The sequence below is a fragment of the Heteronotia binoei genome, chromosome 2, assembly GCF_032191835.1.
Source record: "Heteronotia binoei isolate CCM8104 ecotype False Entrance Well chromosome 2, APGP_CSIRO_Hbin_v1, whole genome shotgun sequence".
NCBI lineage: Eukaryota > Metazoa > Chordata > Lepidosauria > Squamata > Gekkonidae > Heteronotia > Heteronotia binoei.
In genome coordinates this window covers 125,521,446-125,537,364 of record NC_083224.1, presented here as the reverse complement: position 1 = coordinate 125,537,364, position 15,919 = coordinate 125,521,446, and the positions used below count along the sequence as shown (strand labels likewise).

General features: G+C 44.4%; 1 protein-coding gene across 1 annotated transcript in view; it reads right to left on the bottom strand.

Annotated features, from left to right (window-relative positions):
- Positions 1–830: 830 nt before the first annotated feature.
- Positions 831–15,919, bottom strand: part of IL23R (interleukin 23 receptor) — a 42,526-nt gene continuing 27,437 nt past the window's right edge. Inside the window, exons 9-14 of the mRNA XM_060233022.1 lie at positions 15,594–15,791; positions 15,333–15,434; positions 11,169–11,231; positions 9,258–9,354; positions 7,969–8,059; positions 831–1,466 (exon numbers count right to left, since the gene is read on the bottom strand). Coding sequence (XP_060089005.1) covers positions 855–1,466; positions 7,969–8,059; positions 9,258–9,354; positions 11,169–11,231; positions 15,333–15,434; positions 15,594–15,791 — 1,163 coding nt within the window. The 3' untranslated portion in view covers positions 831–854. The remainder of the gene's footprint in view (positions 1,467–7,968; positions 8,060–9,257; positions 9,355–11,168; positions 11,232–15,332; positions 15,435–15,593; positions 15,792–15,919) is intronic.

Genomic DNA, 15,919 nt, shown 5'->3' with positions numbered 1-15,919 from the left:
GAGACATGAGACATTGGGGCGGAGCCAAGATTAAGGCTGTGACAAGCATAATTCAACTCCACAGGGAGTTCTGGCCATCACATTTAAAGGGACAGCACACCTTTTCAATTCCCTCCTTCCATAGGAAATAATGAAGGATAGGGGCACCTTCCTTTGGGGCTCACAGAATTGGACCCCCTGGTCCAATCTTTTTGAAACTTGGGGGGTATTTTGGGGAGAGGCACTAGATGCTGTACTGAAAATTTGGTGCCTCTACCCCCCAAAACAGCCCCCCCCAGAGCCCCAGATATTTGCAGATCAATTCTCCATGATTTTCTATGGGAATAAATCTCCATAGGGAATAACAGAGTTCCCAGCAGACGTTTCCCTCCCCTCCCCCACTTTCTGACAACCCTGAAGTGGGGGGAGGGCCTCCAAACCGGGGGATCCCCTGCCCCCACCTGGGGATTGGCAACCCTATTTCTGCTCCCTGCCTCTTAGCAGTTTTTTCTTCATTAGCCTCCAAAAACTCCCTTAAAATTCATGGAAGTTCATGGTGGCACTTTAGTTGATGAACTTTGGTTCACAAATCATGAACTGCCCCAAATTAGTCATGAACTTACATTTGTGAGCCAGTTTGTCCCCATTCCTAGGCAGGGTTCACCAGGCATTTTTCTGATCCTGCTTAAAACACCAGAATGAATTTGAATGGAAAGATAATACTGCAAGTGTCTCCAGCTTTTGGTTTCATTCAAGACAATGAATGTTGAGGTAAAATTTGAATTATTTTCATTGAAGATGCAGAACAATTTTGCCTGTTTTGTTGTGGTGCATAATCACTAATTTTTTTTGTTCCAATCTTCTTTGTACTAAAATCACTTTACAATGGTTTGTGGAAAATAAGACATTAAATCTGTATTTTCATTCACAGTTCTTAAACACGACAGCAGTTCATCTGGTATCAAGGTCTGCTCTTGAATATTGTTTTCTGATAACGGGAGCTTCCATTGATTTTCCATTGCTCTATTTGATTCTTCTGTAGAGGTGAATATCTTGCTCTGCCCACTTGTATTGTTGCTCAGAATAAGATTGACTTTTTCAAGTAAAAGTGTATTTCCGTCCATGTCCTCAGTAGGCCATATGGAAGCAATAGGACTCATATAATCTTTTATTAAAATATTCATGGGTGAACCTGGGAGATTTGATTTTGTATCCAGATTTTGAGAATATGTTTCACAACTATTGCTGCATAGGGATACCTTGTTGCAGACCTGAGGTTTGTAGCCATTTTCCTCTGCTATATCAGAACTGTTGACAAGTAATGCCTCTGGTAGACTGATATTGGAAGCTGATTCTTTGGTTTCCCTGTTATTATCCAGAGGCTTGCACTCCTTGTCTATCAGTGTCTCCTCTACTTCAGTTACTACAGCATCTTCATAATCCAACACCAGCCAGTTGAAAATGTGCATCGCGGAACTATTTCTTTCCTGAGGAACAATTATGGGGAAATATGACAATACTAAAACTGCCATTTTAATGTGATGATTGGAGGAAAGGAAACAGAAACCAACCATCAGTCAAGAGTTAATCTCTAACTCAGTACTGCAGTATTAAATTTGTAAGTTTATGAGTTTGTGTTGGGACTGCATTCAAAGCCATCCTGGGCCGCAGGTAGGACAAGCTTGGCTTAGAGGGAGTATTGATCTCAACCTCGTTTACTACCATATAACATTGAGATCAATACTCCCTCTAAGCCAAGCTTGTCCTACCTGCGGCCCAGGATGGCTTTGAATGTGGCCCCAACACAAACTTATAAACTTTCTTAAAACAGCACCTGGAATTGTGTGCTGCTGCAGCAGCAGATCCTGGGACTGAGGCTACATCTGGTTGCTTTTTCCTCCTGCTTGCTTTCCCCCCCCCACCACCAGAGAGGGCACCAGAGCTGACTCAGAGCATGTGTGTGAGAGTGCTCTTCCTTTGCTTTTGGGCACTCTTCAGCTCTTCTTTCTTCCTGCTGTGGCCCCTCTGGATCTCCCACCCAGGACAAAGAGCCCTTGACTGTGCTCTGGAGGTATCAGGGGGTGACTGTGGGCCCCTCTCTGGGAAAGTTGGAGAGTAGCAGAGCCAGCCTCCCAAGTAGGGTTGCCAAGTCCAATTCAAGAAATACCTGGGGACTTTGGGGGTGGAGCCAGGAGACTTTGGGGGTGGAGCCAGGAGACATTGGGGGCAGAGCCAAGAGCAAGGGTGTGACAAGCATAATTCAAGGGAGTTCTGGCCATCACATTTAAAGGGACTGCACATCTTTTTAAATGCCTTCCTTCCATAGGAAATAATGAAGAATAGGGGCACCTTCTTTTGGGGCTCATAGAATTGGACCCCCTGGTCCAATCTTTTTGAAACTTGGGGGGTATTTTGGGGAGAGGCACTAGATGCTATACTGAAAATTTGGTGCCTTTATCTCAAAAAACAGCCCCCCAGAGCCCCCGATACCCACAGATCAATTCCCTATGGGAATTGTTCATGGAGGTGCATGATGGCTGTGGGGGTGGGGCTTCCCCCACTGGCCAGCTGGCTGGGGGAGGGGGGAAGCCTGCAAAACCGGGGGATCCCCCTCTGGGACCTGGGGATTGGGAAGCCTACTCCCAAGCTCCTGGGCAGGCTTATGGGATGGGGTGGGAGTTTTCCTTGTTGGGGGGCTGCTGGCCCTTCTCTGTGAAGGTTGGAGGTGGAGCATGTGCGGAGGAACTGAGCTTGCTGTCTCCAAAATGGAGATGCTTCACTGCCTCGGGTGGTTTCTGTTGCATTCCCCCTCCATCTCTTCACTGTGGGAGTTCCAGAATCCCCTTATCCTTCTCTGTAGCTGGGACTAGAAAAGAGACACATAGAAACAGGTGCCCCCCCCCCCAAGTCTCTGGAGATAGAGGTTTTTAAAAAAGCATGTAGAAAAAAACAGGCCTCCTCCTTTAAAAACAAATCAAGGACCCCCCTTCTCTTTTTTTATTTGCTCTTGATCATGAATCTACTGCACTCAGGATGGCTTTAAAAGCAAGCCTGTGTCTGTCAGCAAAAAGTGAGCTTCAGTTGGGAAGCAAGGGCTGGTGTGAAAAAGAAAAAAAAATCTGCCCACTCCCCACCCCCCTCTACTCCAAGCTTCTGAGAGAGGGCATGGAGAGGGAGCAATGACTTCCCTTCCCCTTCTGTTGGAAATTTAGAGGCATGGTTTGGGAACAGAGCAAAGCAAACATCTCTTCCACCCAATCCCATAGCTACCAAGGGGCCTGCTCTGCTCTCCATTTCTCAATGATCATTCTTAAAGGAAACAAGAATCAGAAAGCCAGGCATTTTCCTGAGAACAATGTGGGGGAGAGTTTGAGCAGTAGGTGGGCTATGCTGGCTGGGAGGGGAAGATTCAGGATAGGGCTTTCTTATAACAACCACTCATGATGAGGAAGGCAGAATGGGTGACCCCCCCTCCCCCCATTTTTCTCCTGGATCTATCTCCATTTGTTGGTGTGAAGTGCTGCTATAGTGGATCAGACTCTCAACTGGGCAGTTTTAAGAGTAGGCGGGCATAGAGGCCTGCCAGATACAAACATTCTACTAGCAGTGGTGAGAGCATTGAAGCCTGGTTGAGCCTCTCTTATTTGCTGGCCAGCAGAGCCTGTTCCACATTTACAGTGCTCCTATTCTTCTAGGGTTGCCAAGTCCAATTTAAGAAATATCTGGGGACTTTGGGGGTGGAGCCAGGAGACATTGGGGGCAGAGCCAAGAGCAAGGGTGTGACAAGCATAATTCAAGGGAGTTCTGGCCATCACATTTAAGGGGACTGCACTAATTTTTAAATGCCTTCCTTCCATAGGAAATAATGAAGGATAAGGGCACCTTCTTTTGGGGCTCATAGAATTGGACCCCCTGGTCCAATCTTTTTGAAACTTGGGATGTATTTTGGGGAGAGGCACAAGATGCTATACGGAAAATTTGGTGCCTCTATCTCAAAAAACAGCCCCCCAGAGCCCCCTATACCCGCGGATCAATTCCCCATCGTTTCCTATGGGAATAGGGTTGCCAATCCCCAGGTGGGAGCAGGGGATCCCTGGTTTGGAGGCCCTCCCCCCGCTTCAGGGTCGTCAGAAAGCGGGGGAGGGGAGGGAAATGTCTTCTGGAAACTCTATTATTCCCTATGGAGATTTATTCCCATAGAAAATCATGGAGAATTGATCCACGAGTATCTGGGGCTCTGGGGGGGCTGTTTTTGGGGGTAGAGGCACCAAATTTTCAGTATAGCATCTAGTGCCTCTCCCCAAAATACCCCCCAAGTTTCAAAAAGATTGGACCAAGGGGTCCAATTTTATGAGCCCCAAAAGAAGGTGCCCCTATCCTTCATTATTTCCTATGGAAAGAAGGAATTGAAAAGGTGTGCCGTCCCTTTATATGTGATGGCCAGAACTCCCTTTGGAGTTCAATTCTGCTTGTCACAGCCTTGATCTTGGTTCCACCCCTAATATCTCCTGGCTCCACCCCCAAAGTCTCCTGGCTCCACTCCCAAAGTCCCCAGATATTTATTGAATTGGACTTGGCAACCCTGTATGGGAATCGTTCATGGAGGTGCATGATGGCTCTGGGGGCGGGGCTTCCCCTGCCGGCCAGCTGGCTGGGGGAGGGGGAAAGCCTGTAAAACCGGGGGATCCCCCTCTGGGACCTGGGGATTGGGAAGCCTATATTCTTCTGTGTGCAGCCTGCAGTAAGTCTCTCTGAATGCCAGGTAAGAGAGTGAGAGCTGGGAGGGAGGAGGAGGTTGGTCCTGTGGAAATTGTTGCGGAGGTCACTATAATTTTCTGGGCTTGTGGTGGGGCTTGCTGAAATCTGGCCTGGTTCTTGTTTGCTCCTGGCAGGCACCACATTGGCACATTTTCTGATGTTATGCTTTTTTTTTTCTTTTATTGTTGGGGTGGATGACTGAGGTAGCCTGGCGGTCTGCTGCTGGCTGCTTCCTACCCCAGGCTAGACCTTTCCCAGTCCTTCTCCTGGCTTAGTGCATTGCCTGGCCTGGTTCCTGTTTCAGCTCTAGGCCATCTGCAGCACGACTTGGAAGCAGAAAGGACATTAAGGCCCTGTGTTTCTGGGAGGGATGAGATTATTATTTTTTTTACTGATCCCCCCCCCCCCACTTGTGTTTCACTGTGGTCTGGTCTGGCCCTTGTGGGGCCTTTGTGGCCTGGTTCCTGCTTCAGTTCTGGGCCATCTGCAGCAGGACTTGGAAGCAAAAAGGACATTAAGGCCCTGTGTTTTTGGGAGGGATGGGATGATTTTTTTTACTGTGGTCTGGTCTGGGCCTTTTGGGGCCTATGTGGCATGGTTCCTGCTTCAGCTCTGGGCCATCTACAACAGGACTTGGAATCAGAAAGGACATTAAGGCCCTGTGTTTCTGGGAGGGATGGAATGATTTTTTTAAATTGATCCTTGCAATGGGAAGTAGGTCCTTCTGCTTATATGTGGTGGTGAATATCATGAAAATTATGCATGAACCTTTTTTAGCTCCTCATCAGCTATTGTTAGTGTTGTGTATTTTATGTGCGGCCCAAGACAATTCTTCTTCTTCCAATGTGGCCCAGGGAAGCCAAAATGTTGGACACCCCTGCTCTAAGCTGTGGAAACTTGTGAGTGAAAATTCTACTTTGCGAGCTTCTGGTAAAGCTGTGAAGTTTTGCCAGAAGTTGTGAGCCACTGCATAAGTTAGTTTGCTCTGGGACCATTTTTTCTGAGCTCAGACAAAAATCTGAGAGCCAGAGGCTAAAAAACTGTGAGCTAGCTCACACTAACTCAGCTTAGAGGGAACACTGGTTGAGATCTCTATAAAACTTACATGAGAACATAGGAATCTGAAAATAAGGAGTTGGATCCTGCATTCAATTTCTGATGGTGTATGGGTACTTTTACCAGTGGATGTGGAGATGATTTTTTTTTTTGCCAGTTTCTATCTGCAGACCTCCATATCATATCCATGGCTGTTCTTAGATGTTCCCTTGACTCAGGGCAGCAATTCTGGGGAAAGGAGAACTATAGTGGAAGGTGGGAAAGTTCTGTTTCATGAACAGAACCCCACTTGCAGAACATGTATCCAACACAACTTAAGTATGTTTTATTCAAGCAAAACTCAGTGCAATAAATACTGGCCCAATAGATTAAATTAATTGTGAATATTTCCAATTTGAAGCAAGTTAATCATGGTTAACTTGTTCCATAACTTCCAGTGGGATTCAGAGTACAACGTTTTGCATGTTTACTCAGAAATAAATCTTGCAGGGACTTATTTTCTGGAAAATATTGAAGAAGATGATATTGGATTTATATCCCGCCCTCCACTCCGAAGAGTCTCAGAGCGGCTCACAATCTCCTTTACCTTCATCCCCCACAACAAGACACCCTGTGAGGTGGGTGGGGCTGGAGAGGGCTCTCACAGCAGCTGCCCTTTCAAGGACAACCTCTGCCAGAGCTATGGCTGACCCAAGGCCATGCTAGGAGGTGCAAGTGGAGGAGTTGGGAATCAAACCCGGTTCTCCCAGATAAGAGTCCGCACACTTAACCACTACACCAATGCACTTCTTGGCTCTCCAATATGAATAGGATTGCAGATTTAATCATGATTAACCATTAGCTAGATTATGGCCTATGTGTGTAGGGTGCTAGGAAGCATGGAATTTAAGATATGATAAGTTTAAAATGACACATTTTATGTTGTTTCCATATTTCTCCCTGAAAAAATGAGGAAACCCCTTTCCCTTTCATGTTAAAATTTCTAGAAATTGTACATCTCTGCCTAGGACATACACATCTGCCGGACTGTCCCTCCTGGTATATCCCAAAGTACAACTGTGGTCTTCTGGATGCCACTTTCTAGTTGTTTGTTCCCCCTCTTAAGGTGGCCACTCAGCAACTGCTTGTGAGTGCTTCTTTTCTGTAGTGGCCTCCACCTTGTGGAACAAGCTTCTTAAGGAGGGGCTCTGAAATTGAAAATCCTTAAGATTTTAAACTGCAGACATCTTCTTGGGGAGAAGGGTGAACCTTTTTATCATATTTTTGTTTTTTAATGTTTGGGACTGTAAACTTCTTTGAGCCACAAGGGAAAGATGGGGTACAAATATTTTAATAAAATTTGGAAAACTGTGCTGTACTATGGACCATGCTGATACCTGTAGATGGTCTTTTCACACATTATGAGGTATCCAGGCTTGGTCCAGAGTAATATTCCCTACCACCCCAGTGTCCCATGTAACAGTCACATATGATTTGCAGTTTCCCCTCAATTCGCAAGCATGTCATTCCTAATTTGGATTGTGACTCTGGTACATGTGGAGAAAGGTCTTCAGCATTAACCCCATGCCATTTCCCAACCTGCAGTGGTCCTGGGAGCCTGCTATTTGGCCCATGAGTTTTCCCAATAGGATTTCCCCTAAGATTTTATCAGATCAGGAAAATGGTGTGGGGGAGTAAATCCTTTTCTCTTCCCATGACACAGTCATGATTCAAATCAAGTCCTGCACACATGAAGGAGAATCTGTTACATAAGACATGAGGTCCTTGGACCCAACCCATGTACTCTGTAATGTGTGAAGAGAGAGGCACATTTTTCACATGCTGAGCAGGTGTTGATCTTGCATGCTTTCTAGCAGGTTCTGTTTTGCATGACTAGGAGATTCTGTTTTCAAATAAATGCAGGCTGTTCCAGTTTGAATATTACTTTGTATGTGTGGTGAGGGAAGTGGGGAATAAGTTTACATCCCCAGTCTCATCACACATAGAGACGACGAGGGGAAATAATGCCCAAAGTGACCCACAACATAATCTGAACCTGTCAGACATGAGAAGTAAACATTTATGTACAGGATTTTGTTTCAACATGTCATGTCATGATTTCTGCAAATAGAAACCCCCTCCTCCCAAGTAGGGTCAGATATATTAAACACATAGAGATCTGGTCTGCTAAGTTACCTGGAACATTCTGATCACATTGCTCTTCTGCACTTGAGGATAATCTTCAAGTAGCCACTTGGGTGTCACTGAAATAAACACTGTGCTAATCCTTTAAAATACAATGTTAACAATACAATGTTGTCAATTTTTAAAATACAATGTTGTCAATTTTTGATTAGGATTTAAATTTATGATTGGGCAAAATACTTCTGTACTTTTCAAGGCAGGCTAAGGGGAGAACAACATGTGACGGGTACAGGCCCTTGTCTTCAAACTCAGGTCCACTTACAAAACGTTTAAAACAGATGTGGAACTGGAGGGATTTTTAGTGGATCAATGGCAGGTGAGGGAGGGATCCGAACTGTTTCTCCAGTCACCACTCCCTTCCAGATAGCACTCCACCCTTCTACTCACTACTCTTCCACCTCAAATTGTTTCATATCCTACTTTCCTACAACTGAGTCAGCCACCATGCCATGTAGTTCTACTCTGTTTCAGCCTAAAAGATTTAAAAATCAAAGCTCAGGACTACTGCACCACCATTCCTAAACAAGTTTCTTGGTGATATAAGGCCTATTCAAATAATGTGTATCCATGACAAGGGAAAGGCAGATTTCACTACCTGAGGTGGTGAAACTTTCATTTCAGTTTTGATGTGGGGAATTGCTAGTTTGAAAATATTGCATATGAAAACCACACCTGTGGCAACTTCATCCCCAGATCCACAGCTCAGCATTTTGACAGAACAGGAAGTGACCAGTAGCAACTGTCAGCAGATCCCTGTCAAATTCCCTTGAGGTGGAATTTTGGCCATGCAATTGATGATGCCAGAAGCTATTTCTAACAGGATGACACAGAAGTCAAGCTAGGCAACAATTTGGCCCACTTATACAATTCCATAAAAATAACAGAAATACCATTAATACCTAACAGGAGGGTTATGGAGTGAAACTTGCATTATCTAATGTCCTGGCAACATAAGACAGGAGAATCTTCCTTGCCTATTTTCAGAAGACCCACTGTGGAAAGTACTTGGCTACATTTTTTGCCTGCATGAGCTAGAGCTGGAAAAGCAGAAAACCTTTTGGGATTTCAAGGGGTGAAGTTGGTTGGGGTATAGTATTGCCGACTGTGTGCTTGCTTCTGTACTCCTGTGATACTCAAATTTAATCTTTAAATAGCTTCTATAAAAATGATTATCATCTTGCTCCACTGGGGGGAAATATACATGAAAAAAATAACTGTGCATACATTCTTAAGGGTTGAAAAGCTTGAGCCAAGGCTAGGAAGGAAACCCCAATCTGTACCTTTTCCTGAATGACTTCTTAGAGATCAAAGCCAAAAGAAAGAAAGATAAGAAGGCCACTCCAATACCAATTCCCAATAAAACGCCAACATCATCATCTGTAACAAAAAAAAAAAAAAGTGGTGGTGGTGGAGACTAGTCAGTTTCTTGTACAAGAGCACTATTTTACACAGCATTGTATGTGCTTCCTGAATGGTCAGAGAGAAAGGGAAGCCTACAAATGTTTTCATAAAGATAGTACCTAAATATTTAGGCTACCCTGAACAAAACATTTTTACCTATATGATATTCCCTGCTCGACGGATAGCTTGTAAAACCACTACAGACAATACACCCCAGAATGATGATGATGATGATGATGATGATGATGATGATGATGATGATGATATAATATATTACATTGACATAACAATATTCAATTGCCGATAAAATGGGAGTCAATGTATAGTGATTAAGAGCAAGGGACTCTAATCTGGAGAACTGGGTTTGGTTCTGCCCTCCACCACTTGAAGCCAAGCTGGGTTACCTTGGGTCAGTCACAGCTCTCCCAGACCCAAAACATAAGACTAGCTCATTTGTGAGATTGGGGCCACACTTACACAAAACAGATTTTTCTATAAACTTGGGGGAACACCTAGGTTTGCAGAGAAATCTAAAATATTATAAAAATTCATTGTGGGGGTTTAAATCCTCCCAAAATTAAATGAAGCGTTCTCTGCACATGGACAGAGAATGCATGTACTATTGTGGGGACTGGTGGTGGCTGCTGCAGCAGCAGAGGATCCTGGGAGCCCAGTGGCCACTGCAGCAGTGGATCCTGGAGCCACACAAGGCAAGCTGCCAAAAGTGGTGATGTGAGGAGGAAGCCTTGGCAGGCCACCCAGAACTGTGCTGGATAGGCCACCAAAAGTGATGATGATGTGTGAGGATGATTTGTGGATGGAGTGATTCTGGGCAAGCTGCTGAAAGCAGCGGTGTGTGAGTAGAAAAGCCTTGTTGGGCTCATCCAGAGATGCTCTGGGTGATCCTCCAAGACTGATGAGGTGTGTGTGTGAACCTCAGTGGGCTTGCCTAGAGCTGTGCTGGGCAAGCCACTGAGAGCAGCTATGAGGGGTTGTGAAAGAAGCTGCATTGGACCCTGTAGTAATGGCAATGGGGAGCTATCAGGCTGGGGTGCAGTGATGGATCTGGTGAGGCAGAAAGAGAGAGAGTGAGTGCTGAAATAGGTGGCAAAGAGTGATGGTGACGGGGGGCAGAAAGAGATAGATGGGGTAGGGAGCAGAAACAGTGACAGACATTGGGGGGAAGAATAAGAGAAGGGGTGGCAGCAGAATTAAGAAAGAGTGAGAGGCAGAGAAGTCATGGGAGAGGGGGAGGACACAAAGGTGCGAAGAATGCCCTCTTCCCACAAGTTTCTTGTCAGTCCTGATGTGTGTGTGTTTATAAAACTGGCAATTGAATATTGTTATATCAATGTAACTATAGCAATACATGTAACAAATTTAATTTAAAAATAATTTTCTAGTACTTTCTAGTACTTTCAATTGCAGAAATGTGCCTTTCCCCTTATAGTTCCACAATGGAAGGGGATAGAGACTTTATTTCTTTAAAATAATTGCTAGGAATTCAGGGATTCAGTTACACATGTTATATGGTTATACTAATATAATTATATTCAGATAGGGTTATCATTTGCCTGGAGGAATATCTCCCTTCACAATGTGACTGATCTAAAGCTAGACCTGTGAAAATACCCTAAACTTTCATTTCCCTAGAATAACGTCAGTGGATGTGGCTTACAGTTCCTACCACTTTGAGATGCCATCATTAGTTGGTACAAACCTCCCACATGGTCAGAGAGAAACTTCTCTTCCCACCCCCTACCCCAAGCCAGTCATAGTCCTGCTCTTACGATAGGAAACTGGAGAGGTACTTTCTAGAGTGTTACCAGTTGGTCCATCTGGAAATCCTATTGCTGATAAAAAGAAAGAAAATGAGAGTGGCAGTTAGTAAGCACACTATTTTAGCTAGCACTATTTTTCCTTCCATTTTTTGCTGGCTGAACTGACTCAAAAGCAGTTTTAAAAAATGAAAATAACTTTTATTACAGAAAAAAGTGGTGTTTCACATTATGCAAAAAATTGTTGTTCCAATATATTTTAACAGTGACTGTTTCTCAACAAATTAATCTTCCCCATTCAACATCTTCTACTTTCACACCTGACTTATGGTGACCCTGTAAGGTTTTCAAGGCAAGAGACATTCAGAGGTGGTTTGCCATTGCCTGCTTCTGTTTAGCAACCCTGGATTTCCTTGGATGTCTCCCATCCAAACATTAGTAAGGGATGACCCTGCTTAGCTTCTGACAAGATCAGGCTAGCCTGACCTATCTAGAGCAACTCTATATCTACTACATTTCATCAATGTAATGATCAATATTGTAGTCCAAATGGTATTATAATCAAGTATCCAGCTCTACCACATCAAGGAAGATCATTAGGGAACTGGAAACTGATTGTTTCTGTAAATAGATACATCACCCAATGTTTTTCAACAACAGGATAATTCCAAAAAGTTTGCAAAAACTCTGTCAGACTTTGCTCAGCAATTTTTCATTGAAGTATGATATATTTATGGTGTTCAGTACCATTGATATTGAGTTTTAAAGTCATTCTTTTTCAAGTCTGAAGATATTAACCTTAGCTGCACACTCCCCTATATCAATTTCCAGGGGTTGTTTTGTAGGAAAATAGGTGGTGGAGCTCATTAGAATAACTCATTAGCATATGCCCCCACCAGCCAAAAGCAACCCGATGCAAGAAAGGACAGTCCTGTGTGAGCGAGGCCTGCTTGGGCTGGCTAGAGATCCAGCCAGCCCAAGCAGGCCTCACTCACCTGAGGCTCTTCTTAGTTGCCCAAAATCACATAAGAGGTGGAGAAAGGGTGGTGCGGGCTTCTCCAGGGATTAATGAGGGCTGCTGGGGGTGTGGCAAAGCCCCTGGTGGCTGGCTGGCTGCCCACTCTCCTAATCCAGGGATTGTTAGGCAGCTGCACCTACTACTCAATGGACAAGATAGGTGGGGAGGAGGAGGAGAAACCCTCAGAAAGGTTCAGGAGCTATGTTTCTGTGAGTTCCTGCTGAATTCAAGGCCTGTCCATTTCCAATCAATCTCAAGTATCGCCTTCCAGAGATTTTCTAAGAGACAACATCCTTCAGCAGTTTCATCTGAATGATGCTTTGCATTTATGTCTATGTGTGTTCTTTACTGAGATACCCTATTATGATAAGGCAAAGGAGTATTAAGGATGCTACAAAACATCACATTATTTGGTGCACAGCTGAGCCATGGGTTCTGCCAATATAGTTGCTGTTTTGATTACAGTTTGGGGGATATACAATGTCAGAGTTGGGTCATTCCACATCCTACTACTATCACTAATATTAGAAGCAAGTATTTCACCTTTTTCTTCCATGTGAGGTTAAGAAAATTATCATCATACTTATACATTACCAGGCCCATAGCAACAGGGGACCTGTGGGGGCACTGCCTCCTGACTTCCAGACAGCCCCCCCCCCCCAACTCCCAAGGGGCCCTCCAGGGAGCAGCCTGCTTTTTTTCTTTTTCTTTTGCCATGGCTGAGCTGGCAAAGGGTAATCAGCAGCAGCCCAAGTCAGGAGAGCTGAGCAGGACACAGTGCACTGCAGCAGCAAAAGCAGCTGGAAGAGAGGAGGGAGGGGGAGGAGGCCATGTGAAATGGGCTGGGGAGGGGGGACAGATGGGGCTGCTGGCTGCAATGTACAGGGGTGAGGGAGAGGGAGGTGGAAGGAAATCCCACTGCTTGCATGCAAGGTGCAGTCCCTTCGTGACTCCAAAGTTTTAGGGTTGGCTGTCTTGACTTGGCCACATTCAGAGCCTCCAGATTTTGTCCCCACCTCCAAAAGCTTCTGAGAAGCAGCAAGCCCCACAGTGAATGGGAAAGGGTGCCCCCTGACTTTTAAAAAAGCTCCCTGACTTTTAAAATTCTGGCTACTGCCCTGTACAGCACTAGCTGTGCTATTGGTTGCTTCCTTGGTAGGTACAACATACGATTTGTTAGAGATGCTAGCCAGCATTCTTTCTAGTATTGCTTATGGAAATTCAAAGAATTTATTTTCTTAGAAAGACATTTCATTCTGGAAGGTGCAGTTGAAAAGCACCTCAGATTTCATGAACTTGCCAGTGTTTTGAAAACCAGAAAAATCTTGTTTTGCTGAGTTGTTTGTGAATGCTACTTGATCAGCATGTCCAGTATTAAAGACTGGGGAGCCAGTTTGGTGTAATGGTTAAGTGTGCTGACTCTTATCTGGGAGAATTGGTTTGATTCCCCACTCCTCCACTTGCACCTGCTAGCATGGCCTTGGGTCAGCCATAGCTCTGGCAGAGGTTGTCCTTGAAAGGGCAGCTGCTGTGAGAGCCCTCTCCAGCCCCACCCACCTCACAGGGAGGAAGGTAAAGGAGATTGTGAGCCGCTCTGAGACTCTTCGAAGTGGAGGGTGGGATATAAATCCAATATCATCTTCTTCTACTACTCTTTTCTTTAGTATCTAGAAATATTTATAGAAATTTAACCCAAGCGTAATCATTTACAGGGGTTATGATGACTCAGCTAAGATTTCTTTAGCTGGATGACGGTATTCAGCATACCTTGAATTCAGTCTGCAATAACTGTCAATGAAAATTCCATGTGGGTCTTTGGCTCAGGATCACTGCCCTTTTATTCAGGGATCTTCACCTCTATTTCTTGGTTTGTGGTTTAATAAGAACTGGTCAAGCTATAACATGAAGAAATGTGAAGCCATTCTTTCAGGCAACACATTCCAGAAGGGCTGTCTCTATGAGGTATTCAAATAAATATATTTGGTCCAGAAAGGGAAACATCATTTTGACTTCTCCCTTTGGAAGAAAACAAACTATAAAGGTCCTCAGTGAACAATGGGATTTTTAGGTATCATGTATCGCACCACACAGAATTTATTGGTACTCCCTTCCACACTCAAGATTTCCACAGAGCCAAGTGGATTGAAAATGTCTTTAATACTGGACATGCTGATCAAGTAGCATTCACCAACAACCCAGCAATGGAGATTTTGTTGAAATGTTTATAGTTCTTGAAAAGCGGCGGACTAAAATAAAGTTGATAGAATTACTCATGAAATACTGCCACCCTGTGGCTTAAGGGACACAGCAAATTTCACAAGAAAAATTGACTAATGTGGTTTGGCCAGCATGTCTCAGGATCTATTGCAATATTCCAATTTAGATGAGCCAATTAATGTATACAAATAAGGGACAGAAGCGTGCTTTCCTCCTTTAATTAGGGAGATTACTACATCAACTCAGTGTGCAACTCCAATAAAAAAGGCAAAGTGTTATGCTGGAGATTATGAGGAAGGGGACTGAAAACAAATCACCCAAAGATAATTAACACATGAAATTCACTTCTGCAAGAAGTGATGGCACTTACAAGCATAGATAGCTTCAAGAGGAGATTGAATAAACATTTGGAACAGAGGTCCATCAGAAGCTATAAATCATAAGGTACAGGTGGAACACTAGGCTTCGCAATCCCCAGGGAGGGAATCAATGGGGAGGAGGGAATCAAAGGGAATCAGTGAGGAGGAGTCAGGACAGGCAGGCAGAGGATGAGAAGGGATGGGTGAGAGGACGAAGGGAATCGGCAGGGAGGAGGCAGAGCAGGCGAGCAGAGGACAAGAAGAGGCAAGCAAGGAGGAAGCGAATGAGCAGATGGGCGGAAGAAGAAGCAAACTAGCATTTTGTCTATGGCATGGGAAGAGGGGAGGGCCAAATTTGGTGCCCCCACCCTGCCAGCACCCTAGACAACCGCCTAGTTTGCGTGGTGGAAGGGCCGGCTGTGTCCTGATGGCACCTGGGTTTTGGTCACTGTGTGACAGAAAGTGTTGAACTGGATGGGTCATTGGCCTTATCCAATAAGGCTTCTCTTATATATGTTGGGGGAAGCTAACTCAAAAGGCATACAATGCAACAGACTCTTTCCACAACAGACTTGTACTTACACAACCCATTTGAATGGCTTTGTACAGAACATGCCTCACTGATTCCATCATGGTACACAGCATACACCAAAATGTTAAAGTAGTTTTTCGTTTGGATGTCTTCTGGAAAAGATGACTCTTTATTGTTAAAAGGCTGTTGCACAGTGAATTCAAGAAACAGGAAAGTCTACTGTTTAGTTAAGGGGAAAAGATCATGGCTAAAGAACACATGAGTTGCTGAGTGATAACAGTCAAAAACACTAAACTCCACGATGAACTTACCTGGTATATACATTGTCGTGTTCTGGCTGGGGACTTTTCCCCACAAAATGTCATATTGGTGATGACTATGCCAACCTGCATAAGTCCACTCTACTATGTACCACAGCACTGGTTTCCCAAAGTACAGGGGAAGTTCCCACATAACAGAAATTCCCTTCAGTTCCTCTCTTATTTGCATATGGGTAGGGGGTGGAAAATCTACAAGGGCAAAACAAGAGATGAGTGAATTTGAAGCAATTCCACTCCCAAGAGTTGGAGGGTCCATTTTGAAGGGGTTTTGTAGCTTGAAACTATTAAGAAATACTCTTGAAACAAACAAGAAATAA